Source organism: Thermobia domestica, chromosome 4, assembly GCF_964235325.1.
Source record: "Thermobia domestica chromosome 4, izTheDome1.hap1.1, whole genome shotgun sequence".
NCBI lineage: Eukaryota > Metazoa > Arthropoda > Insecta > Zygentoma > Lepismatidae > Thermobia > Thermobia domestica.
The window spans coordinates 332,942,597-332,969,597 of record NC_137457.1 but is presented as its reverse complement, the minus strand read 5'-3'; the positions used below and the strand labels follow the sequence as shown (position 1 = coordinate 332,969,597).

General features: G+C 36.2%; 1 protein-coding gene across 2 annotated transcripts; it reads right to left on the bottom strand.

Annotated features, from left to right (window-relative positions):
- Positions 1 to 551: 551 nt before the first annotated feature.
- LOC145684467 (uncharacterized) lies at positions 552 to 12,388 on the bottom strand. Of its 2 annotated transcripts, XM_081756895.1 has the most exons (4): positions 12,128 to 12,388; positions 9,928 to 10,050; positions 7,967 to 9,006; positions 552 to 1,994 (listed from the first exon to the last, which is right to left on the bottom strand). In XM_081756895.1, the coding sequence occupies exons 3-4, from the start codon at positions 8,926 to 8,928 to the stop codon at positions 671 to 673; spliced, it is 2,286 nt and encodes a 761-aa protein (XP_081613021.1). In that variant the 5' UTR covers positions 8,929 to 9,006; positions 9,928 to 10,050; positions 12,128 to 12,388; the 3' UTR covers positions 552 to 670. The 2 variants fall into 2 exon arrangements, with proteins under 2 accessions (XP_081613021.1, XP_081613020.1); XM_081756894.1 differs by lacking the exon at positions 9,928 to 10,050 and having other exon boundaries at positions 12,128 to 12,386.
- Positions 12,389 to 27,001: the final 14,613 nt, after the last annotated feature.

The following is a 27,001-nucleotide window of genomic DNA, read 5'->3' as shown; positions in this document are numbered from 1 at the left end:
GGGCATGTTCTTTGTAAGTAGTCTCCATCACAATAAGTTTCCATAGCGGTTTTGCCAACTTTCACGCAAAATGTAAACGCAAATATTTGTTCTAACGAGCGCAGCATTTTCGCTTGCATAAGATCAATAATAACCATCACGGACAGGCACATTTTCACTCTCCGAATGCTCGGAGCACACTAAGCGATGATGCGTTGCTTAGCTGGGTACCATCGATACCTGCTCCAACCGGTTAGACCAAGCTCTGATGTACAGTCGCGTCAGAATATATTCACTGGCATTACTTTCACGACAGACCTTGTATTTACCCATTAACACATTTATACATATTTCTTCATTAGTAGTGAATGTAATATGTCACAGAAATGTAGTGTACTATTTCTTTGCAACTGAACTTAAAAACTTCCCGTATGCATTTACTGTACAACGCTACCAAATTACAATTCAAACATACTCAAACAAATATGACACATTCACAAGATCAATACGCCTTACTATTTTTAATGTTAATACACAGATTCTTATATTAGAACCATTACACAATCTGTGCATTTCTAATATGAACAGGAATCTAATTTATTTAAGTGTGGCAACGCTACTAATACATAAATTATATTTTTAGTTAGCAATGTAAGAAGTAAAATGAAAATACAGATAGCAAAATTACGGCTTACATTTTAGAGTATCTACATGCATGATATTTTAAGTGTGCATTTTGCCGAAAGGACTTACCACATTTATCACACGAATAAGGCTTTTGGTTTAAATGTATAAACATGTGATTTTCTAAAAAAATCTTTTGACGGAATGATTTACTGCACTCAATACATTTGAATGGCTTCTCTGAGGTGTGTATTAACATATGCTTCTTCAGACTCTCTTTTTGGCGAAAACGTTTCATACATATCTGACAAGGAAAAGGTCTTTCAGATGAGTGAGTGAAGAGATGTTGTCTTAATATTCCTTTCATACGAAACCTCTTACCACATTCTTCACACTCATACGACTTCTCGTTTTTGTGGATTAAGAGATGCCATTTCAAAGTACCTTTCTGGCGAAAATAATTTCCACAATATTCACATGTGTACGGTTTGTCACTTGAATGAACAATCATATGTTTTCTCAGGTCAGATTTCACACTAAACCTCATAGAACAATTCTCGCAAACAATTGGCTTAATACCTAAATGAAGTCGCATGTGCTGTACCAAGCATTGCTTAATACGAAAGGATCTGAAACATAGATCACAAGAATATGGCTTATCATCTGTGTGAATTAGCATGTGAGTTTTTAAATCACCTTTGATAAAAAATGCTTTTCCACATTTCTCACAAGAAAAAGCTTTCTTACCTGAATGGATTTTCAAATGCGATTTCAACGACTGTTTTAGACTAAAGGCCATATGACACTGTTCACAGACGTGAGGCTTTTCAGAAGTATGTGTAACTTTGTGAGATTCTAAGTGAGGTTTTTGCCTAAAAGTTTTATCACATATTTCACACTTATATTTCCTTTCATCTTTATGCATTAACATGTGTGTTCGCACAGCAGCACTGTGACGGAATTCCTTATCACATAACTTACATTTATATGGTTTCTCAAGTGTGTGCCTTCGCATGTGAGTTCTGATCGAAGATTTCGAAGCGAAGCTTCCTGAACACTTATCACATGTATATGGTTTTTCACCAGTGTGTTTTCGCATATGAATATTTAATTTACTGTTCCCATCGAAACATTTACCACAACGGTCACATGAATGTGATTTCGGTCTTGCATGAGACAAAGTATGTTTTTTTAAACTGCACTTGTAACGGAATATTTTACCACATTTCTTGCAAGAATAAGATATTCTATTGGTATTAAGTATTCTGTGTGACTTCAGATCAAGATTGCTTAGAAATGTTCCACCACATTGTTCACATGAATGTCTCCCTTTATTCGTATATCCCAGGTCGGTCACTTCAGAAAGCGAAAATCTTCTCTTACCATATTCACTAAAACATAAAAAATGATTATTCAAATTTAATGCATTCTAAACGAACAATAAGAGAATCATAAACAACTAATAACGAACCGTATACCAAAATAAGAAATCTTATTTCTTAAACTTTATTGATACTATATGTAAACAATATTTTCCTTCTTCCATATATCAAATGTAAGTCATGCCGAACAAGTTCGTACAATGTCAAAAGAAGTAATCTTGCCTAATTCTCCTACATATCTAAGGAATATCTAAAGTAAAGATAAAATACTAAACACTTGTCGACAAATATACAAGTTTTAAGTATACTGACTCCTACTTTTTAAATCTTAATGTCGAAAAGTTTACAAGTTTTACTACTTTCAGACCTTTGACAAATACATGGTACGAAGTCTTGAAACTGAAATACATTAAATCTATAATTTATATTCAGCACAATGGGTTTAAATATGGTATTCTATTAACGTAGAAAAGTTTCTGATTTAGCCATATTTGCAAACGATAATAATTTCCTTCTCAGATGTTCCTAATGTATCAAAATTCAGTAAAATATTCAATAAATTTACTTAAATAATTTGGTGAAGGACTATATCTACATTTCACAAATAGTTACTAGCAGAACATTTCATAACAGACATTTCGAAATACGAAAACTGTCATACTCCAGTGACCAATGCCTGGCTCAATATTTTATCGCTAAAACATCAAATGCATTTCACAGATGTTGCCTAAACATTTAAAATATACCGCTATTATCGATTCCTAAGAAATTCAGAGCAATTTATCCATTTAATGATTTTCACTCGAAATCTGATTATCAAATTCCATCATAAAATGATGTTAAATTTCGAAGTATATAATTTATAAAAATAAAAATGTATATCATTTTTGTGAATGTTTGAACATAGTCCGAATAGCTGTACCCATGGATTAAAATTTTGACATAGTATTGAACTGGAATTGGACTTTCGTCTTGTAACTTTCATTATAATAACAACGACGTAAGCGGAAGTTTAAAATTTCACGCGGCAAAACTAATTCCTTAATTACTATATTTGTGTATTATCCGTTTTACTTTGTTGTGCATTATAACATATTTTTCAACGATAAAAATCATAACGTATCGTAAGTTGTTTCTTGCATAGACATCGACTAAAGATAAAAGATATGACAGCGAGGTAACGAATAAACTAAAGAAAGAATCCCTGAAACAATATCCCAGCAAATAACTTGGAGCGGCAGAAGAAGAACGGACACAGGAACAGTTGCAAAATAAAGATAGCGTGTGGAAACATTAAGATTGCGTCAATCTGTTAAGTCACCATCCCATTTCAAGCGAAATAAATACTCAAATGAGTGTGAAGAGGGCTAGGGCCTTTCAAACGTTTCTATAAACCTAGTTCATCACCACGAAAAACGAGCGTTTAGCTAGTTCCAGGAATTGGATTGAATGGATTATTATTTAAAATCATAGAAAGTATAATGAGTTTCTGTCTGCCATAAGTCACAATTGACACAAAAACTGAAAACATTATTTAGGGGATTCCAATATATTTGGTGTCAATTTTTCATATATTTCCAAGTAATCATAATAAAGAATGACCACGGGTAGGGTTGCGAGTTTTAAAAGACAAAATCGTTTAATTTGAGCATTTAGAGGCACAGCTATGAATAAGGCTTGTGATTGGCTGAAGCATGCTGGCTCCTAGTTGGGTGTTCTGGCTACGAGAAAAAGTTTTGTTGAATGTCTTTTTGTGGTCCTGAGAAGGGCTGAATTGAAACTCATTCCCTCTACTGAAACTGTTTTTTTTTTTTCGTGAGATAGCTATGGTTTATTTTATTATTCTGTCCCAAAATTTGCTGCACTTAGGAACCATGGAGGTATTTGTAAAATACATTCTGTGTCCAAGCTCTAGGCTATGCTCCGTTAGCACTGACATTTAGGATTCCTCAAGTCTTATGTAGTTATTTTTTTTTTCATTGTTGTTTTTTTGTACATCTAGTTTGTCCTATGTATGCTCTGGCACATTCAAATGGTATACGGTATACACCAGGAGTGCGCAAGTGAAGGTCGTCTTTCACTGGTCTCAGTAATGATCTGGTGTTTGGTGCAGGCTTACGAAAAACACTTATATTATGTCTGCCAAGTATTCTGCTGAGTTTGCCGGAGGTGTGGGCCGATGAAAGGCAATACCGTAGTAGAGAGATGCTACAAACTATCGACCTTTTTTATGGCCAGAGGACACGGTAACTTAGTGGTAGAGTGTTCACCTTCGGTGCTTGGGGTCTCTGGTTCGATCCCACCTCCCGCCGTGTAGACTTTGTGGTGGACAAACACCGTGCTCGTCGGCTTTCTCGGGGCTCTCTTGTTTCCTACCACTTTCTTCATTCCACCATTTCATTCATTTCTCATCATCGCCGTCTCCTTTACTATAATCGGCATAACCGCGGGATGTACAACTCAAATAATTTCTTTTCTATGGCCATATTGGTATCTGCAAGCATTGTCCAATATCTTGTAGCGTCCATCGAAGATGGTTGGTTTCTCCTTGTAAACTTTCCTGATCACTTACGGGGCCTGCTCTATGGGACATGATGTTTAGCATTGTAAGACGTTGTAACTTTTGATGGATGCTTCTTGCGTTGAGATAGAGATCCGTATGTGTTGGCTTTCTATATACGCTGTGTCCTAATGTTCCGTCAAGTTTACGATGAGCAAGAATATCAAGAAAGGAAAGGTATCAATAATGCTCCACTTCCATGGCGAGTTTGATTTTAGGGTGGGGACTGTGGAAAAACTCCAGAAAAATCATGTAGTATTTCAGGACCAACTGGCCAGATAGCAAAAGAATCATCAACGTTTAGATACCTCCGGCAAACAGGAGTTATTCATAAACCTCCAGCAGACATCACATCATTACTCAAACCAGTGAAAGATGAGCTTAACCTGTGCACTTCTGCATATATACCGTATACAATGTGAATATGGAGATCATACATAAAATAGGACAAACTGAACGTACAAAAGAACAACGATGCAAAGAACATAACAGCTACATAAGACTTCAGCAATAGAAAATGTCACGACTAGCAGAGCATAGCATAGAGCTTGAACAGAATTGATTTTACAAATGCCACCATAATAGCCAAGTGCAGCTACTTTTGGGACAGAACAATAAAGGAAATCATAACTACCTCAAGGGACAGGAGCAGTCTCAAAGAGACAATGGATTTCAACTCAGCCCTATCTGGTGGGCCCTTTTCAGAAAAAGGAACAGTCATTGAACATAACAATTTATCATAGCTACAACACCCAATCAAGCCAGCATCCCTCAACCAATCAGAAGCTCCCATTCATTATTTTGACCCTAAATACTCACTAGAAGTTGTTCGGCTTACGATTGGCAGATTTCATTCCTTCCCCATCCCGGAAAGAATGGACACACCCCACCTCGCATGTGGCGTCCTGCAGTGTTGTGAAGTGGCTTCCTCGGAACGGTGTTGTATTTCCGCGCGGACGACAATAACGTACAAAACAGGACAATTGTTGTCAGTGTTGTGTTAAATTTGTTTCCAGGTGTGTGGGTTACTGCTCTGTGACCAAAATCCCGCTCAAACTAAGCCGGTTTAGGGAAGGCTATGTTGCGGCTCTTTATGACGCCCACTTTAGTCCTTCTGTCATTAGAAAACAGTGCAAGAAGAATGGTTGCAACATCAGTTTAAGTGGAATAAAAAATGTTATTAAAAAGTACAACGGCAACGAAGCTCCACCATTTGGATCTCCAACGAAGTTGCCTAGGAAGCGGGAAGACACCAAGGCCGCCTCCACCATGCAGAGGAAACTTCGCAAAATGGCAATGCAAGAAAATCCGCCAACACAAAAGTGTATGGCTAATCGTCTTGATGTGTCTTTGGGGATTGTGAGCCGGACCTTACAGCATCAACTCAACCTGGAAAAAGTCATGAAAGCTCGCGGACATCTTCTCACGGATGCCCACCAAAAGGAACGAAAGTGTAACGCCCGGAAGCTGTATGAACAAGATCTGGCAAAACGAAGCTGGATGTACGTCGTAGCGCGCGATGAAGCATGGATTTACCTTTCCGACTGCGGCAAACCGAGAGCCATCATGTACCGAGAGAAAGGCGCCCAGAACTTTAGAAGGTGGGTCTGTGTCTGTAAATAATCCTTTTCAAAAGGATTCATGGTCGTTACTGGCTACTGTTACAGAGGTAAACTGAAGATTCGTAGGGTGGCGAAGAACTGCAAAATAAATTTGCAACATTTTCAGGACCAGATCATGTGGCCGATCTACGAGCATGAGATTCCAACAATGTACGGAATTGACGCCAATATGCCGCGCATTCACATGGACAAGGCCTTATTATATACCTCACGATCGTCCCTCGCATTCTACAGGGAGATGGAGGAGGCAAGTGGCTTACAGGTGATACCTTTCAATGAGGTACTGTTAAATCTCCAGATGCAAGTCCTATGGACTATTGTGGATTTGGATTGCTAAAGCAGGCTTTGGGAAAACGGCGTGTGACAGATGTTGAAGGACTTTGGAAAGCTGTGCAAAGGGAATAGGACAAGATTCCCCTCCCAGTTCTTCAGAGAAGGATATTACAGTGGAAATTACGCTGCCGAAAGGCTATTGTTAGGAACCAAGGGAAACACATCGAGCACTTACGGACCTGGCGCCATGGATTCTTCTAAATTTTTAGGTAAGTCGAAATTGGCCAAATATAAATTGAACAATCTCCGTATATGCATATGCCCACATCTTCTGTCTCTTCATTACAATTCCTGAAGACGAATGCGATGTCTGCATTCGAAACGTCGGATGTCAAAACCTTCACTTGGTTCATAGCCTAAGAAGACTTACTAAAATCACATCGCCAGGAAAAATTCAATTCTTTCTTCATGAATTTAATAGCTTATTCATAGTTTGTCTTAAAACATCTGTTAAAAAATACGTTATAGGTTATACAAATACGCTTCCATTTCACGAAAATTACTTTGAAACTGTTGGCTTTATAAATAAGCAAAAAATGCTTACTTACTAACATATCCTCCCACGGAAAAACTATATATTCTCCAGAAGTATTGGACAACAAACTAGTTCTTTCTCAGTGGTAAGGTAACAAGGTTAAAAACGGATAGAGAAATATGGTATGGGAACAAAAACACATACCACCAAATGAACGTAACATAAAGATGAGTACTAGAAGAAAGAGCAAAGAACGATGGAAGAAAAAACTCTTACTGCTTTTGAAATACCTAAGAAAATTTGACTGTTAATATAGATTACACATAAGTTCAATTACCTTCGGCTTTCCATTCCCTCAGAAGAGAGAATTTCTGTTGAAAAAGTTATTGTCCTTAAACCCGATATTAATTCCGCGTAGTCTATTAGAAATAGATGTTTGCGAACACCAACACGGGGAACTAAGTTCGTATTCAAAATCAGGTTATGTACAGGGCTCATTACACAATTTACAAAGTTTGTTAACAAGTATGAAGTTTCGTGTTTAAAAACAGATAAAGAAAATAACTATTTTATCAGGTCTTGTTACCATTTTCTACTAATACACAATAACACACTGAGCAAGGTTATGTGATATATAGGGGAAAAAAACGCTACCACGTAACAGTTTCAACACAATAACTGTTTTCATCAGACTTCCACTCCTTCTTATTTATGGAAATGGACTAGCTTGTGTAATAATGAAACCGTTATTTAATAAGAAAACACAAAGAAAAATTATCCAAATTTAACGTTTGCTTAAAACTTTGCAAAACTATTTGGAATTCATTATACTAATACACATTGGAAAACGGGAATCTTATTTGTACTCTTCGTGCCTAATTTCATTAGCCTAATATTATAAGGAATAAATAAACGAAGAATAATGTCTAAAACTGTAGGAAAAACAAAATTAATAAAGGTAACTCTTGAAAGATAAAACACTGATACTTACTTGTCACAGTTATTCCTAACAATCTTTCCATTATCTTTCTGTAACTCTTCCCGTTTTTCAACATTTACACTGAAAACAGATTTATGACTGTCGGACTTGTCTGCAATACATAAAGAATCGTTGTTCATTGACTTCAGGACCATCACATCGATATGAGACGATTTTGTTTGCAAGGGTTCGCCAGCCGTTGACAAACGTTCCATCAGACACACGGCTTTCGAATTTAGTTTCAAATCACCTCTTAAATCATCTTCATTATTTACTACGTCACTTTTGAATTTGGGACACAAATCTTCACTTAAAATGCAGCCCTTAACACCGTTAAATGCTTCCGTTCCACTTACTGCAAATCCCTTCCATTGTAGCTCTGATACAGTATACTTTGGAGGCGCAGCTTTATCTACGTATTCTTCGCATACTTTAAACTTGCAGTTCTCAAGAGAACTATTTCCTATCTTAGATTTTTCACAGAAATTCCTAACAATTTCTACATTATTTTTGTGCAGTTCTTGTTTTTCTACATTTAAACTCACAACAGATTTATGACTGTTAGAATCGTCTGCAATACATAAACTATCGTTTCTACTTGATTTTAAAATCATCACATTGGTATGAGAAGTTTTTACTTGGAAGGGTTCACCAGCCGTTGATAAACGTTCCACTAGGCACATGGCTTTCGAATTTATTTTCCAATCATTTCTTAAATCATGCTCATTATTTGCTACGTCACTTTTAAATTTGGGCCACAAAGGTTCACTTGAAGTGGAACCCTTAACAACATTATATGTTTCCGTTCCACTTACCGCAGATCCTTTCCATTCTAACTGTGACTCAGAATACTTCGGAAGCGCAAACTTATCTACCGATTCTTTGCACAGTTTGTATTTGCTATAATCAAGAGAACTATTTCCTATCTTAGTTTCATTTTTAAGTGGATAATTATTAAAACAATCTAAAGACATCCTTGACTTCAACTGAGATTTTTTTCCGGCTGAGAGTGGACCATTCAAAATGCAATGCTTCGGTTAAGCACACAATACCTGAAATAAACAAAAACACGAGAAATAAATTATACAGGGCTGTTGCTTGTGTACTGGAAATAAGTCAATAATATCTAAGCAAAAAGGCGCTACTACAACATTTGAAAATATCTGGTGAAACTTTAATTTATTGCCTTAGTGCACGTACAATTATTACAAACATGACTTACTCTACTGTAAAATAAATTGTCTAGATTCTTGAATATATTTACGCAAGATAAATATCCGGTACAATACCAAAAAGTATAACCGGCATCAATTTACGTAAACTCTAGTCATTTGTTAGCACAGATTCTACCTATACGTGTAAGACTACACATCTCCTACCTCTGTACTGGCATATGATAACTGCATCGCAGTTTCCGCTAACTCAAGTCAAACTATGCAATAACTCAAATTCTCATTAACATTCTAATATATCTCTAATATTCTCTCTTCTACTAAACTGATGCATAGTTCCAATAAAAACACAAAAACCATTGATCGAAATTTTAAAATTTGGATATCAATAAATCAAACATTTGAAACTGAAACATAGCAACATATTCCCTCTTCACTGACATTCATTATGCAGTTTTGTTTTTTTATGAAATTAACTTCCTGTTAGCTCTTAAACCTGCAAAGGTCTGTTTTATTATTATTATTTTTTTTTTTTTTACTTTGATCTTGTGTTTCTTCTCTAAATATGAGTTGAAGGATGTAGATGTCGATATTGCTGGCAATATTTGCAAATAAAAATCTTTGAATAATCTATTCGATTTCTGCCAGGCTTGTCTACTGGTTCTCGATTTTCTTTTAGATCGCAAACCTAATTGCTCTTTAATTGCGCATAACATAAAGTTCTGAGCTTGGTTTATAACGTTCAGTTTCCAAAAAAACTTTCTTTTCGTGTTCTTCTGAAATGTCAATAATTATACTCACTTCTCAAAATATAAAATATCTGAAATGTCCGCTAATCCTCACCGGACAGATTAAAATCATTCGTTTTGTCATTTACGATTAAGGTTTCCAGTTGTACGAGATCACCAGTCTTCCAAATGTTGCCTGCAAAACATTAAAAAAGAGGATATTTTTCTAAACAAAAAATTCCTTTTTTCGTTATTTTCACGCCTCAGATACATGATGCAGACATGTGAATGGTACCCTTTGAAAGACAGTTCTATTCTAAAGAGAACGGTGTACGAACTATGATCCTAGGATAAATAGGAAGGTCTCAGGAAATTTTTACCTGAGTTCCTGTATTATACGGGAATATGGGGAATATTATTTTTTTGGTGGGCTTACTTTTACACCTAAAAGATTGAAATTTTGCACAAACATTCAGTCCACGTAGTAGTATTTATCGGAATTTTCAGGTCTCTGCAATAACGCAGGAGGGTCCAGAGGGGCAAAAATGTTGAAAAAAAGGGATATTTTAACCAAAACAATCCCTTTCTTTGCGATTTTTCCGCCTCAGATACATGATGGAGACACGTGAATGGCACCGTTTGAAAGGTAGTTTTATTCTGAAGAGAATGATGGGCGAACCAATGTCCTAGGGTTGTAACAATTAACTTCTTGTTACATTCAGCCCATACTCCGTGTAATGTTTAGATATGTCAACATGATCAAATTACATTAAATCAGACACGTCACTTGTAACAACATTAAACTTTTATTCTCAAAAACCTTCATGAAAATTATTACGCTGTCATAGTAACCAAGCAAAAATAACTATCTTCTTTTTAACACCTCACATTACCAGATTATCAATATAAAATCAACAACATATTTTCTTCCTCTTCTTCTTCTTATCAAAACAATTCTGGACTTTTAAGCGACGTTGCCCAAAATAACTACATGAAAATTGAAGTAATTAATCGCATAGATATACAATATCGTTCTAGTGTAAATAGGATGTCTCACGCAATTTTTACCTGAGATCCTGTAAAATTCTTTTGTGGGTTTGGACTAATTTTATTATTATATGGCAGGCTTACTTTTGCACCCACAAGATCGAAATTTTGCACAAACATTCACTCTACCGAGTAGCATTTATCATATTTTTTTTCAGATCTCTGCGTTAACATAGGAGGTGTCCAGAGGGTTAAAAAGTTTAAAAAAGGAATATTTTAACCCAAAAAATACTTTTATTCCAAATTTCCCCGGCTCAGATACATGATTGAGACATATGAATGATACCGTATGAAAGTTCTATTCTGTAGAGAATGATGGGCAAACCATGATCCTGGGATAAATATGAATGACTCAGGAAATTTTTACCTGAGATAAGGGTCTTTTGCGGTAATTAGAGCATTGTGGGGATTATTGAAAAAAAATTCCCGCTCTTACTATTCAAGATAGAGGCTTGAAATCTTGTACAGACATTTAGTATATTCCTCACTAGTTTTCACGTGATTTTCAGGTCTCTACGTTGACACATGGAGGAACCAAAGAAGCTGAAAATTTAAAAAATATATATATATATTTTTTCAGAGTAAAATTTCAGTTTCTCTCAACATTTTCCGACTCAGAAACAAGACAGAGAAGTGTAAGTGGTATCCTTTGAAAGGTTCCTCTATTGTGGAAAAAAAAAAAAAAGCGTGGTATGAAGCATGATCCTGCAATAAATTGAGATGATGCTGTAGCCGCTTGACTGAAAGTCTATAATTTACCTTTAAAAAGCCGGAATTTAAAAGGGTTAAAGTATTTATACCCTTAATGTTATGGACTCCTTCAGTGAATCTGCACTCAGCAACGTAACTTTTCGAATAAGAAATTAACGACGCTGAGACAGTTTATTCAATAAAAAATAAATAACTGTAATTATTCTCTCTTTGTATTCATATTTTAATCTTTACCTTATCGTTTTTTCTTCGTCGCCACTCTGTTTCGATAATGGTATCGGGATAAAAAAAAAAATTGAAGTGGGTTAAAAAGCCATAATGATATTATTTTCACGCAGATATATCGAATTATTATACAAATTTGAACACTATTTTCACGCAGACATGTCGAGTCATTATATAAATTTGAACCCGAATTGTTATTCTGTACAGTTATCTCATTGAACATGACACAGGCATCTAGAATTCAGCAGTGGGACAAAGAACGGTGTGAAATGCTATACAACTATACTTACAGCTTATTATTCGTTAAACACATGTATTCTGGTACACAATATACAGCCCTTATGGGCAATTTTAGCAGCAAACAAAACTATTAACAGCGAAATTCCACTTCGTGAACTAACTTGCTCTCTCTCAAGGTTCAAGGTATCAAGGTATTTTTCTTCTCTCTCTCTCTGTTCACCAGTGCTGACAGGTCCTCAGCCTGAAAAGTCACTACTGTGAAATCAAAGTTAAGCCAGAATCCGATACCCTTACTGGGATGTAGGCCCTACATTTTCTTTGGAGTTCCGCAGTCATAGTGAAAGTGTGAACATCTCAGATAGTGAGTTGCTGAAGAGGAAGTGGTTAAAGTGAAAAATATTCATCATACATCATCTACACTCATCACATTTAAACACGAAAACATTTATACACATTTACAAGTAATATACACGCATTCATTTCATCTATATTTCACTTTATCCAATATTTCACCCCGATCACCGGGGTAGCTGGCCCTTTTCTTCCCGCTGGAACTCCTTCCCGATTGTGATCATTTACATACCTAACTAAGACATTTCAATTATTACCTGGATTTGACAAATTATTTTTTAATATTCCATAACCTACTTGACCAGTGGCGTATTTAGGGGGGTTGCTTCCGAGCTTAAGCCCCCCCGAAATCTTACTTAGAATAGTAAAGTAAATGAAATATCTTGCAGAATTTTCACATTTCCAGGCAAAGCCCCCCCGAAAGTTAACAAAGCCCCTCCCGAAACAAAATCGTAAATACGCCACTGTACTTGACTAACAATTTATACTTTAAAACATATTTAATACTATATGTAACAGGAAATACGACTCGGAAGTCGAACAGAAAAAATGCAAATGGCGGCCCCCTCCATTTGAAAAATAAAAAAAAACTAAAAAAACATTTCAATTTACATACATTTTTAGCATACTTGGCTAATAAAGCTGATGCTTCTATTAAAAACACGGATAGTTGGTGAAGAAGACAAGATAAGACATCTTCTTTTCCAACCTCTGCATCAATTTTATTGGCTGATAAGTTCATGTGACAATAAATTTTCACTTTCTATTTCAGTGTATCCATCTTAAGGCTACACGTAATTGAATAAATTGAGTTCTGTTAAATGGTATGTGTTGTTGACATCAAATTTGATATGATTTACATGAAACGTTTCATGAAGTTAGCACTTAAGTATTTTTATTGAAACAATAAGGAAAAAGACATTTATGAAGTTGATATGACTTACTGTAATATAAAGGGACCTACTGTATATAAAGGGACCCATGAGGACGTTAGAGATAACAGCAATCAAAGTGGGGATTAAAAGATAAATGTTATGCACTTTCCCAGCTCGTCAACACCTGCACTGATTCAAATAAGCAAAAGGAAAATAAACACATATCTGAACTGATTCGAGCTAATACTACTTATTTTAGGACAAGTTCGCAGCACAAAAGTCGCTAGATTTGTAAATAAGTTGCAAAATCGTCATTCCAAAATCACCAAAAAAAAAAGCTAATCGGAAAAATTGTTTTTTGTCGCTATCGTGGAAGACGAATCCGCTAGATTTAGCGACTTTCCCCCAAATTTGCAACACTGAGCGACACGACGAGGTCTTGTAGGAAGGGAGATCTTAAGTTGACAAAACCAGAGCACCATACAATATGACGTCACTAAATGTGATAGTAAGTTGAGCAGTGTTTGCAACTGATTTGGTGTCAACTTATTAATTTTATACTAGAGTAACAGACCGGTAAAGAAAATATGTTTAAAAATGATTATCTGTTAATGAAGTAATATACTTAAAGAGATATTTGTATATTTGTATGAAAACATAGCATTTCCACCCGCGATATTTGATGATGTGCTCCGCGAAAGATTTGCTGACACAAAAAATTTGGAGATCCACAATATATAATTGACATAAAAATTAATGATAGGTCTACATCATATTAATATGTGACAGGCCCTTATCCATGGGGCCTAGGCGGGCCCCCTTACATTTTTACGGTACTGGTCCCCTAAAATTTTCACAGTACGCTTGCAAATGAACTATAACACGGTGCAAAATTTCAAAGTCGGACGCACTCGCCAATCCAAAAATAATGGTCGCCAGTATCTCTCACGTACAAATTGAGATGTCTCCCCCCTCAAACGGCCTTTGGTTTGACAAAGAAAGACTTCACATTCCGTGTCTTCTCTCACTCAGTGACAATTATTTTCTTACGAAACAGAAAATGTGCTGCCCTGTGAGTTCAGGCAGTAACTATTCCTATTGAACACTGGTCGCCAGCTCTAAATTTCTAGTCGCCAATTTCTAGTCGAAAATTTGTACGCTGAGCTATAACATGATGATTAACTATAATACGTTTGGATCGGGACTCCCTTCCAAACTTCTACCGGGCTTCCCCTAGATTTTTGGGGTGGCTACCAGCCTAGTATGTGATAAGTGACAGGGCCGTAACTTGAGGAGGGAGAGGGCAAATGCTTTCCCAAGGAAGCTCGCCGCCATTCCAGGGGACCCATTTTAAGACATTTTCTTACTCCGTACACGATACTAACATGAAATTATAAATGATGCATCGAATATGTCCAGTATATTACATAAACAAAACAACACATAAAAGGTAAATAAAACAAAAAATGAGTTGTGGGCCCATTTCAATAAAAAAAAAGTTTCTATTAGAGGCCCTAGAAGTAATGTTTATTTGTATGGCTTTGATATTTGTCAATATTGCCCCCTTAATTCATTTGTCATGTATGGAACGGGATCAAAGGTGTAACTAACGACCCGGGCCCATAAAGAGTAAGGGAAAGATGAAGCCCAAGATTAGAGAAACAACTTTTTTCTAGGAGCACCAAATACGCGTATTAATGCTTACCCCCCTCCCAAGAAAACAATCTAAGTTACGGCGCTGAATAAATGGATGCAGGTGTAGAATACATAAACATAAAAAAAGTAATTTATGATTAAAATGAATGACTGCGTGTGAAAGAGGATTGTACTACTAATTTTTAAAAATTATATAACGTTTACTGTATGAAGAAACCAATGGTGGTGCTGTCCTATTTTATGAATTTGAATTTGCAAAATTTACGAAAGAAGTATGTAATATATTTCTCGGATTCTGTAGGATTACGAGGGACCAAAACTACGTAAAAACACAGTGTTTATAGGTGGAATGAGTTCATGTTGCGGAAAGATAATTGATATTGATATGTGAGTAATTTGTGAACTGAGTAGACTGGAAATGCCGTTTTCTAAATGGAAAATTTTGCAATTACAACTTGCTATTAATTAGAATGGACAAATATAACGTGCATTGCGGCGTTCTAACCCGACTTCGCTTGCTAGCGCTCGCTCGTCAATATTTATTTATTTATTGATACAAGTCATGGCCATTACCGGCATCTATGGCCTTAAGCACGTCAGGTTGGAGGGATGACATCCTCGGCGAGCACACAATCACGGTACGGGGGAGGGATATAAGTAACGGATAAGGAAAGAAGCGGCCTGAGGCCTGTAAATTAGATACCATCCCGGCATTTACCTGGCGTGAATGAGGAAAACCTCATTTAGGATAGCTAGCCTGGAAAAGCTGTTACACCTTTTCGACCGACTAACCCTGCCGGAAATCGAGCCCTGGACCAAAGGCGAGAGCATTAGCGACTACTCATGCTCAGCAATACTGTCTGAAACTCTTTAGTTAGTGGTATGTTTGGCTTTAGGTTGATTAACCTCAAAAACATTTAAGAAAACAGCAATGATTTTCAACAAAAAATGCTTTCTCCCAGTAATCCGACATATGGCTAGTTTTCAAAGCACATACTGAGAAAAAAAAATGTAGGTAGCGTACTCAAAACGGTAGGTTACATGCGTAATTCCTGTAGTTTTTGGACTTAACGTACAGCAAACGTATAACTGAAAACGCATGTTTTATAATACTTACTTTCCGTATAAGTGTTCCATCTATACGTACTTTCCGTATGAAACAATATAGGCGGTCAGGATCTCACATACAAATCGACGCAAAATGTCCATAGTAGAATAGAATATAGCTGCAGAATGTAACATAGGTGATATACGGAAAACTGTTAGATGTCAGACATCCTGCAATGGCATGATGTAACATCTAAAGGCAGTGCGTATGTAGCATACGCTACATACTGATTTCTGTAGTAAGTAAGAGGATTTATACAGTATACCGCTGTCTGGAGAACGGATTTTTCTTAGTGTGCAGTTCATAAGCAAGGGCGCCCATGTTGTGGTTTCCAAGGGGGGCAAGTATAAGCGACGTTTCAAATTTTGCTGTAAGTAATGTAAAAATTCTATTGGGTTTTCAGTATTCCCAAGTACAATTTCCTCTTAGGGGGCGACCGCCCCACCTTACCCCCCTTGATGGGCGCCCTTGTTCATAAGTAATGCAGTTATGTGAGTGCTGAACCTGTGGGTTCAGTATTTCTTGATAAATCCATTAAATGTTGTGCGTGTAACCCACAATGCACACAGATATAGGCGGGACTTAAGGACCTCTCCGTTTTAAGGCAGTAAATAAATGCAAAAATTGTCGATAAGTGATTCGCCTACTTTGATTTTGCGAATAGTTCGTACTATGTGCAACTTTGTCCATGCGGCGTCTAGGGTATGGTCGACGTCGATAAGCTAATAAAACGAAATACTTCAAAAGTTGAAACGGTGGGTGCGTAAATGTAAACCTCGTGCAGCTTAGGTATAGGCTGCATAATTACTTTATTACATCAGTGTTAATGTGCATCTTTAAATTGGAATAGAGCAGTTTCCGCAGTTCAGATCAATAATACGTGGACAAATTCATATTAGTTTGAAACCCACATTTCTCGATGAAAAGTGTCATCACGCCTTCTAGACTGTACATGTGTTGGCGCATACCAGTGATCCACCAGGAACAGATCAATTTCAAGGGCGCTACAAGAGATAATTGTTCAAAAATTACTTTAAAAAAATATGGGTGCACACTTAGTAGTAGTAATAGTAGTAATGATAGTATAGTAGTAGTAAGGTAGTAGTAGTAGAGTAGTAGTTTAGTAGTAGCCAGGCCCGCAACCAGAAAGGGGCCAGGTCCCTCTAAACTTTTTGTGGCCCCTCCAGACTTCAATACAAAATTTTATTATTAATACAAAAAACACAATTTAGATATTTATAAGATAATTTTAAAGACTTGGCCCCCCGTAACATATTCACGGTCTTCCAAACCTTTGTAGCTGGTTTCGGCCCTGGTAGTTGCAACGATAGTATAATAATAGGCTAGTAGCAGTAGTAGTAGTAGTATAGTAAGGCAGTAATGGTAGTAGTTTAGTAGTAGTAGTAATAATAGTATACTAGTAGTAGTAGAGTAGCAGTAGTTCGGGTTAGGTTAGGGTAGGTTCAGGCAGCGAAATAGTCATATTTCAAGTCCCTTATACATTAGTTTGCAGCCCTGGAATAACGCCCTTATGGAGAGTTTCATAGAATTAAAGCAACATCTTATTGCTGTATCTATGTTCACAGATGACTTACATATTCTGCGCCTTCATAAATAAATTCCCTAAACATTTGTCTTTTGTTCTGAATTAACACCTTTTACCTGTAAGTTGTAATTTTAAAAATGTCCACGTATTCTTAATCCCGTTTCTGCCACTCCAAAACACTTACTAAACCTACAAGAGTTCATTTGGTGCTAAAATAAATTGATATATCAGGAATGTCAGTACTTATAAAATTGAAATTTCACGTTTCCTCAGTTATGTTCTATCTTGAAACACGTGCACAGCACGAAATGAGATTTTTTAAAAAATCCCGGCGTTCTTCCCGCCTTTGATGGGACAAACCGCAATTATTTACGCATTATTCAGTGCATTGTTTGTGTATAATCTTGTTCGTTTGTTGAATGTAAAACGCAACTCAAACAACCGCTGTAACAACATAATGTTTTTTTTCTTTTTTTTTATTGTCCACCAGTACACGAACAAATTCCAGGTATGTCTTAAATTATAATCCACCTTGGCATTTTATCTCAGCAGTAATACTGTCAACAGAGCTGCCTTGCTTATGGATACACTGCGCATTAAGTGTTCCAGGGTAGTGACGACATTAAGTGACGTCATGTCCTGTTGCTGTGGTTATGTCAACTTAAGAACTCCCTTGTAGGAAAGCATAAAACAGAGAGACTATGAAAATATTAGGAGTTCACATTCAATAACAAATTCTAACAAAGAAAAAAAGATAAGTTCTAACAAAGAAAAAAAGTTCTAACAAAGAAAAAAAGAGACAATAAAAATCTTATTATGATTAGCACTAATACATCAGAGACCTTATTGCGTACCGGTTTGCGTTATCGCAGCGTAAAATTTGTTGGCGATATGACATCTTCTATAATTCTATAGTTGGCAGTTATAATTCCTTGTTGTACATTTTGCGTTACGTCCCACAAGCTTTGCGAAGATTCATACTGAACGAGGCCTTGACGAGGTATAGTTTTTTTTTCTATTTTCAATCTAAAAATAGCTTCTTCTGTAAAAAGCATCAATTGAGTGTGAGTTGCTGCACTACTGTAATCCATTAGTATGCTGATATGTGTTGTTGTGGGTGAAGTGCTTAAGTTTGTGTCTGATTTGGGAAATTCAAAATTAAGATAGCTCTATATACGTTTTTATTTTATTCTTTGAATACAGTGTATGTGTGATATGCGAGTATCGCATATGTAAGGAAACCACACATGTAAGGGAAATATGAAGCAGAACCACTCTTATACATTTTCTTGCATTGTATGAAAAATATATGGCATGTATTAGCGTTTTTCTTCAAGCATTACAGCCAGGTCCGTAGTCAGAACACTAAGACGAGAAAGTTTAAATAAGGTCAGGATAGTTTTTTTTTGGGGGGGGGACTTGAATTCACTTTACACTCATATATACATACGTCAAACAATTGCAAGTTTCAGGGGACTGGGTTCCTCCTAGCCACTCTAGCTAATTTCAGCCTAACCATTGCAAAACTTCGCACTAAGTTACTGCTTATATGTGTAGACGTACCTCTTCATAAAGTTCCTTAACACTCAGGGAAGCCAAAAGAAAATTTTCTAGGTATGAATATCTCCATGGTTGCTACAAGAGTCTGATATTTCTAGTATTTAATATACGTATTTTGCTATATTATGTATACATTTTAATGATCCAAATAGGGGACCGAGCCCCCTTACTTCCCCTTCTGACATCCATGTTAACACAAGCATTTTATTGAAACAAAAGTAAAGCACGACCATATCAACGTTTAAAGATTAAATCTCTGTATTTGCAAAGGGAAAATAATGTGTAAGGCCGTACCTTCACTGCTTCCGAATGCGAATGCGAATGCGAAGTGCGAATTCATGTGCCTCTACTACATCCGAAGTTTCAATGCGAATCAAGTTGGAATCTCTCTTTCAAAGCTTCGATGAGAAATACTTTTGCTTGAAAATTCGTACTTTAAAGTCTTCAGAGTCTAAATAACAATAATATCTATTAATTTCCTTTGTGTGCAAAATAAAGTGAATGTCGCTTCCGTTATTATTATGCTTCCGTGGTAACTGCTACTATTTACACTTTAAAATAAATTAACTAAGAAGATTAGAGATTACAAAATCAACCTATTTTATAAGAAAATTTTCTCCTTGAGTAAAGAAACCATTTTTTGCTATTTCAAACTTATTTATCAATAATTACATGTATTCGTAAAATCATTTGAGAAACAAAAACTAAATATAAATTGAATAAAATGTGCGGTTCGCGTATTAATTAAATCTTCATATTTTAAAGACAAAACAAAAGAAAATACACATATCTTCCGTTCAAAGTTCCTTGCTTACATCTGCCCATAATTTCTTCACGACGTGTCGTTTGTGTAATATGGATTCGCTTGGTTCCATAATGGAACTTTATCAAAACACAATTTATTAAAGCATCAACATCTATTTCCATCTTTATTTTTATTATTTATTTATTTTTTTTTAATTTGCACCTCACAACGATGTTTGCTTTCACGCAAAACAAACTTTCTTCACTCACGTAGCGCTCAATTTCTCTGTAGACGACTCTCATTCGCAAGAAATCGGACGAACAATCCCATCATGTAGGAATCGTTCGCATTCACATCTTTTCGTCGGTTTTCGCAATTCGCATGTCGGAACTAGTCGAGACACTCAAATTTTCTTACACTTGCTGAGAAGTTCGCATTCGCATTCGCAATCGGAAGCAATGGAGGTGCGGCTTAAGAAACTTATCTATAAAGGCGCCACATAGGGTTAACCACATAGTACTCGGCCGAATTTGATTGACACGCACTTGTGTTGGTAATATACGTTCTTTTTATAACGGCATAGCTCTGAAGAAATATGTATTGTGCATCGTGTTCTCTCTGGAATAATCGAAGTTGGGTTATTTATCAAAACAATTTATATTAAATTTTAAATAAAATGTTATATTTTGTACAGTTTGTCGACAGCACAAAAACTAAGTTGGACCACCACGTATAGCTGTAGTCGACCAGGACCTGCAAAAGTTCGGAGCTAATTTTAGGAACTAGTGTAAAACATTGCAAAGTTAATTATATTTAGACTTACCACAATTATAAAAGTATATTTTAAGAAATATAGTCCGAAGTAATTATACTGTATTTGGCCAATTTGTGCAAGCTATATCTAAATATATGCAGGTAATTTATGAAGTTGAACAAAAAAACTACAAATGTAGTTTAAAATATTGCAAATAATAATTTTAATTTAGTACAAGAGACACAGAGGTCTCTTACAGTGAATATAGGCGTAAGTCTAATAATTTCGTATGACTATAGACAATCTTCATCGCGTGTTGTCGCTTTCTTTCCCTACACAGAAACACGTTGAACACTGGAAGTCTTCATGTTGTTCAGCAGTATCAGCTTCCAAATCAGGAAATAACGCTTCGTGAATTCTGAGAATGCATTGTAGATGTCTTTGCATCTTTTCGCCAAGGACACTGTATGGCCAGTGGCAATATATGGCTGGCATTGGCGTGCTAGGCATACAAACTAATGCTATTCCCAGGTCCTAAATCACGTGTCCGCCAACAAGGAAAAGCAGAGAACCTCGCATCTTTCTTCTTCAATCAAGAGAGCAAAATGTTCTCAATGTATTCATAGAAAGTTTCAGATTTGACCTAATCTGTATCAAATAATCCTATATCCTATTGTTTTTTTCTAGTACAATATTTTCCAAATATTTAGGTGCTCACCTATGTGGCCTATCATATTTGGCAAAATGCACTGCAGCATTGAATTCAGCTGAGTCCAAACTTTGAGTGTCAAAACTACCCCATTTTATAGACATAATGAAAAGTTCCCCTCGTTGGCGTTTAGAATTATTTCTGAATCTTGCAACAAACCTTCATAATTAACACTATATATGTACTCTTCCAGACAGTTATTGTAAGCACTCACGCGCTTTAAATACAGTTTACGCTGTTCTCAAAGTCACCCCGGATGTCTTCTGAGAAATGCATGGTATCAACCAGCGCCAGATCTTCCCGAACTTTTATTTTGCTGAACTGTATCGAACGGTATGCGAAAATCATCCTTCTTTTTGGAGACCAATTTCGCCACTGAAATTAACTACTATGGGGTTATCCTCCCCTTACTTGGGCCATACTGTTTTAGGTCCCATTTATCGACTTTCTGGACATTAGCCACAAAGCTTACCGAGTAACCTTCTTCTGGGCACACAGTAGGTTGCTAAAAATTTAAGCGCACTAATGTTCCTTGAGCGTATGTATGTAGAGCATCATGCAATGTATTCCCACTATATCCGAACAGTTGTCGTTTCTTAATTCGAGCATCACCTAACCTTTCATAAGTTATAACGCTATCATTACAAACATTTTGCATAACCCTACTATATGGAAGAGAATTTCTTTCAATTAGTGCGCACTGAAACAAAATTCTTGGAAATCAATAGAGCTGCGAAGCTTTTCGCTCACCACTCTCAAGTCTTTCTATGTGTGTGTTAGCTTGCCTGCCCACTTTTCTCTTCGTATGGCCTAATTTGGAAGAAGAATTTGATTCAGCTTAGTTTTCCCCCCACCTCTTTTTGGAATCTGAATTGCGAGACCAAAAGGCAAAAACCAATCATATACTATAATTTCCATATTTAGTGATAAATAATGTTTATTCATATTGCCATGTAATTAAATGCGTTTAACGTTTTCTCAATAATGTAATAATTAATTAATCAATTTTTATTAGTGAAGCAACTACCTAAAAACTAAACGTTTTGTGGGAACTATTTTTCGTCCTATCAGTGTATTCATGCACATTCATTGTGAAAGAGAATTGTGACGCTTCGAAAAAGTGCGAATAGTGGGTTTTGGGAGACCACGAAGGAGAGACGTTTGTGCTATGTGTCGTAAGTGAAACCCGCTAATAACACCTTAAGTGCATCTTATATACCACAACTTATGTTATTAACATTCAAAATATAGTGGTTTATTTACCATCGTCAAATTAGTTCCAAAAAATGTATCCTGGAAATATTAACATATGGAAAGTATGAGTGATGTGCTTTATAAACTTGTGTATCCCGACCCATGGAAAAATGTTAGTATACCTGGAGAGTCCAGCTATTAGAAGAGAATTTTAACTTCTCACCATGGATCATCAACTTCACTTCCGCTATTACTTACTCGACTCGGACAGTGCGAAATCATAAACGTGCGCGTATTTCGACCGTTATTGTTGGGCCTACAAATAACTATTAATACCCATATCAAACGTGTTTGTAGTGCAGAATAATATTGTGCTTACAAATTGAAAATGTTACAATAAATATATATTTTCTACGACAATGAATCTTTCTTTGGTTCTATTAAAGTAAATAGGCGCATAACAGTCATTTATCGCTAAAATTATCGGTTGGTATGTATAGTGCTCTTGATGTGCTCAATATGAGATTTGCCACATATTTATTAATGAAATGTGCTGTGATGTTAACTAATAGAAACCTAGGTAAGAGTTGAATATGATTGTGTAAACTTTGCGTTAATTTGTGTATCGTAGAATTGACATTGTACGGTACAACTTTCCGCTTGTTTCGTAGCCAACCATTGAGGGATCAAACTATTTACATTTTCATTCTGTAGATTATTCGCCAGGTTATGAGGGGCATGTATATTATCCGAACCAAGGCTACATGAGACGATCGATACCCGAACATTAGCACTCAGTCGTAACTGTGTACCGTGGTCCCGTCAGTCACGGTGGGTACACTGAGAAAAACCTTATCTACTTCACGTTTTGAAGTTACCGCTACGGAATATGTTGGCTCAAATCCCAGTTTATTTAGAATAACTTCACACCAAACCTTAGTTACCGTCATAAAGTTAGGCTACCTTTAAACTTAAAGCTCCCCTTTTGCTCAAAAAAAGTCCTTCTACTCAAAAACACAAAACGCACTTTGTTGTGTGTTAAGGTATACTAAAGAACTAAGCATTCCCAAAATTTCAGGTTATTTTATCCAGGCCCATTGGAAATATTGGACAGTGAAACGCGCCAAATTGACTTAACCTCTTAACTGGGTGAACCGCGTTTAAGAAGAATCTAACCTTTGTTGGGGCAACCGCTTTTTGGCGTCGTGAAAAGATCTTATCTTTTTCTAGCTGTTTATGCCGCGTATGAGCGTTGCATTTTGGGGAAACTTCTTGCCATGCATTGACCGTATTGTCCTCTGGGTTTTCCTGCTATCTATTGAGCATATTTTCAGTGGGCAACTTGTTAGTCATTTGTCGAGAAAAATGGCTGCCTCTACAAGTTCTGCTGCTGGTTCCTCTCGTAGAAAACGAGTTCGTGATGATGATATTGCACCTCTCCTAGATGAATTATCAATCACAAGTGAAAGTTCAAGTGATTCCGAAGAATATCAGTCTACTGACAGTGAGAGTGAAACAATTCGACAACGATGTGCCGGAAAGTTATTTGCAAGTACCAACACAATGCCAAATTTGCGGTAAATTGATGGCTCTGAAGTGGCGAGATAAGAAGGACGTATTCATGCTTTCGACAGTGCATGACAAATATGTTGCCGATGTGAAGAAACGAGGTAATGAGAAGTGTAAGCCTACAGTGTTGTCGATTATGGTAAAGATATGGGTGGGGTATACCTTGCTGATCAGTGTATTGTGACATACTCCATGGCACAGAAACGTCTGAAAAAGTACGACATGAAAATGTTTCGGTATTTGCTCCACACTACGGTATTCAATTCGTATATCATTTTCAAGAAGAGTGGTTAAGACAAGACATGTCTCACCTGGACTTCAGTTTGTGTCTTGTTAGTGCCCTCACAGAAAAATATGCAGGTAGTACTCTAGCCGGAAGAAAAGCTGGACGTACAAACTCTGAAACTCCTCTTCGACTTATAGCCAGACGTTTCATTGACTGCAACACAGCAACAGACAAATAGTCACATTCCAGACTGCGTTGTGTAGTGTGCTCAACAAGAAATGTACGGAGAGAAACTGTGTACTGTTGCAAAGACTCTGATGTTCCTTTGTGTGCAATCCCGTGTTTCAAGATATATCACCGCAAAGCAACTACTGAAACTTGGCAAACTGACATGTTTGTAATGATAATGATTATGATGGTTATAACTGTGAAATCTCTATTGATTCGTGTGGGTTGTATTAGAGTAGGTTATATTAAAATAATATATATTTAATATTGAGTACTATTGTTTGTTTCAAAGACTTTATAAAGCAATATTATAATGTACATAAATTTTCTACCTTAAATTAAGCTTAAAATATTCCCCAACAGGCTATTGGCCTCAGGTGGCAAATTACTCGCTTAAGATATTAATTCCCCAAATTTACGTTTTTTTAGGTCTTTGGGAGCAGCTACAGACCTATAATATTTTGTGTATTAACTTATGACCCCGGGCTATATGCACACAGAAATTCAGACCTATACGTCAGTTTTTTCCTCTTCCCAAGCATGTCTTCAATGCACAAAAATATTGCTACTGTAGGCCCTGATTTCACCCCCTTTAAGTATTTTTTGGCAAAAATGTTATGAGATCAAAATTTTAGCACTACACGAGTTGCAGACGTTCAGCAATTTTCAACTTTTTAGAACAAATACATGCTGAGATATTCAAAACAACGTAAATGTTTAAAATCGAAGAAACGCAAAATGGCGGCAGCTGCTGGGTCGCCATGACATGTAAAAAATAATTTAGTTGTGCTCGAGTTGTTATACAGTTTAATTGAGTTGTTGTACAGTTGTTCGCTCGAAGTGAGCGAAACGCAGAACTCGCGAAAACAACGCGTACACAATTGATGATGGGGCAGCGTGTCCTGTCACAGGCGGACGCGCGTCGCCAGAGTCAGGGGACCGCCAAAACTAGCCTCAAAAAGTAAATTTTACAACGTGTTCTCTAATGACTCTTTCGGTTTATATTCTTGTAAAGTAACGCAATTACATTACCTTTTTCTATTCCATCATGGAAGAAGTGAATTTCATAATATTAAGGGAGCTGTATCGACAAATGGAGACATGTCATGAAGAAAAAAGAGTGAAGAGTTGGTATTGTTTATATCGGGCCATGTTCTTTGTGAACTTTTCCCAGGCAATGAATGTTATTCGATCTTATACATGTTATTCTCTAAAGTGGTACTGGAGAGGAACATATACAGCACTTACTTTTAATTTCTTAGAAACGACATTGCCATGCCAAACTATTGGCTTTGTTGAAAGCAGTGCCTAGATGTTAATGTTTCGCTATGTACAGTTCTTGCCAAATCATTAATTTCGACACTGTCTGTGAAATCGAATATACGCTTTGATGCTGAAAACAATCGAATGGACGCTTTCTCATAAAGTTCCCTAAATTGACTTTCATATGATATACTTACTTAACAAACTTACGGGTGTGAGATGATTTCTAATACTTGATAAAACTTGTTGGTAAGCTTTAGTCTTGTAAGAGTGTTCAGTTTTGTACAAATTCATGAGATACATTTTCTAAATGCTATAGACTTCAACTACTACGCCTACATGAAAAGCGTTGTTTATATTGCTGTGCGTAAAATAGGTTTAACATATGTGAAATATATTAATTGTTATTTCGCTTTATTAGAATAAATTGTTACATACTGGGATATGTGGTAGAATGACTCCTGATATTAATATAACAAAACAATTAGCAATATAGCAATAATCATGTCACGATTAGTAGTATTCAATAAATACTCTTCCATATTGTTTTTGTTTATATAAAATTCGTCGATTGTTGTGATTGGAAGCATACGTGTCTTTCGTGTTCTGCCCAATTATCTTCGTTTAGTGTAGGTGAAGTGAGGTTTTGCGCTATTGGATACGAAGTGAAGTGTGGTTGAAGTTTTGATGGGACTTTTGGTGGAATCTGTTTTCGAATCGCTTCAGTGGTTCAGATGATTGACTGAAAATTTGCCATTTTCTATTTGCTATTTTCAATCAATGGTTGTTATGTTTCAAACAATATTACATTTCTAACAATGTAGTTGGGTGTATTTAAATTTAAATTTAAATTTAAAATTAAAATTAAAATTTAAAATTTTATAATAACTATGGAAGATCATAGTGATTCTTCTGATACCAGTAATCATTTCACTGCTATTAGTGATAATATCAATAAAGACTGCAGGTCTATAAATGCAGATTTCTCCCATGTAAGCAATGTATCAGGATCAAAATTTAGCCAAAGAAATCAAACCCAAAATGATACCGCATTAAACATGAGCATTGATTTTTCAAATAGGCCTAACGAGACTACCTGTAAGCTTTGTAACAAATTGTGTGTTAGTCTAAAAGACCTAG

What these genes read in the sequence shown, in the direction of transcription:
- LOC145684467 (XM_081756895.1), bottom strand. Translation starts at nt 8,928, where the DNA reads ATGTCTTTAGATTGTTTTAATAATTATCCACTTAAAAATGAAACTAAG. An exon ending in GTTAGGAATAACTGTGACAA is followed by an intron (nt 1,995 to 7,966) that starts GTAAGTATCAGT and finishes TTTATGTTTTAG; the next exon opens with TGAATATGGTAAGAGAAGAT.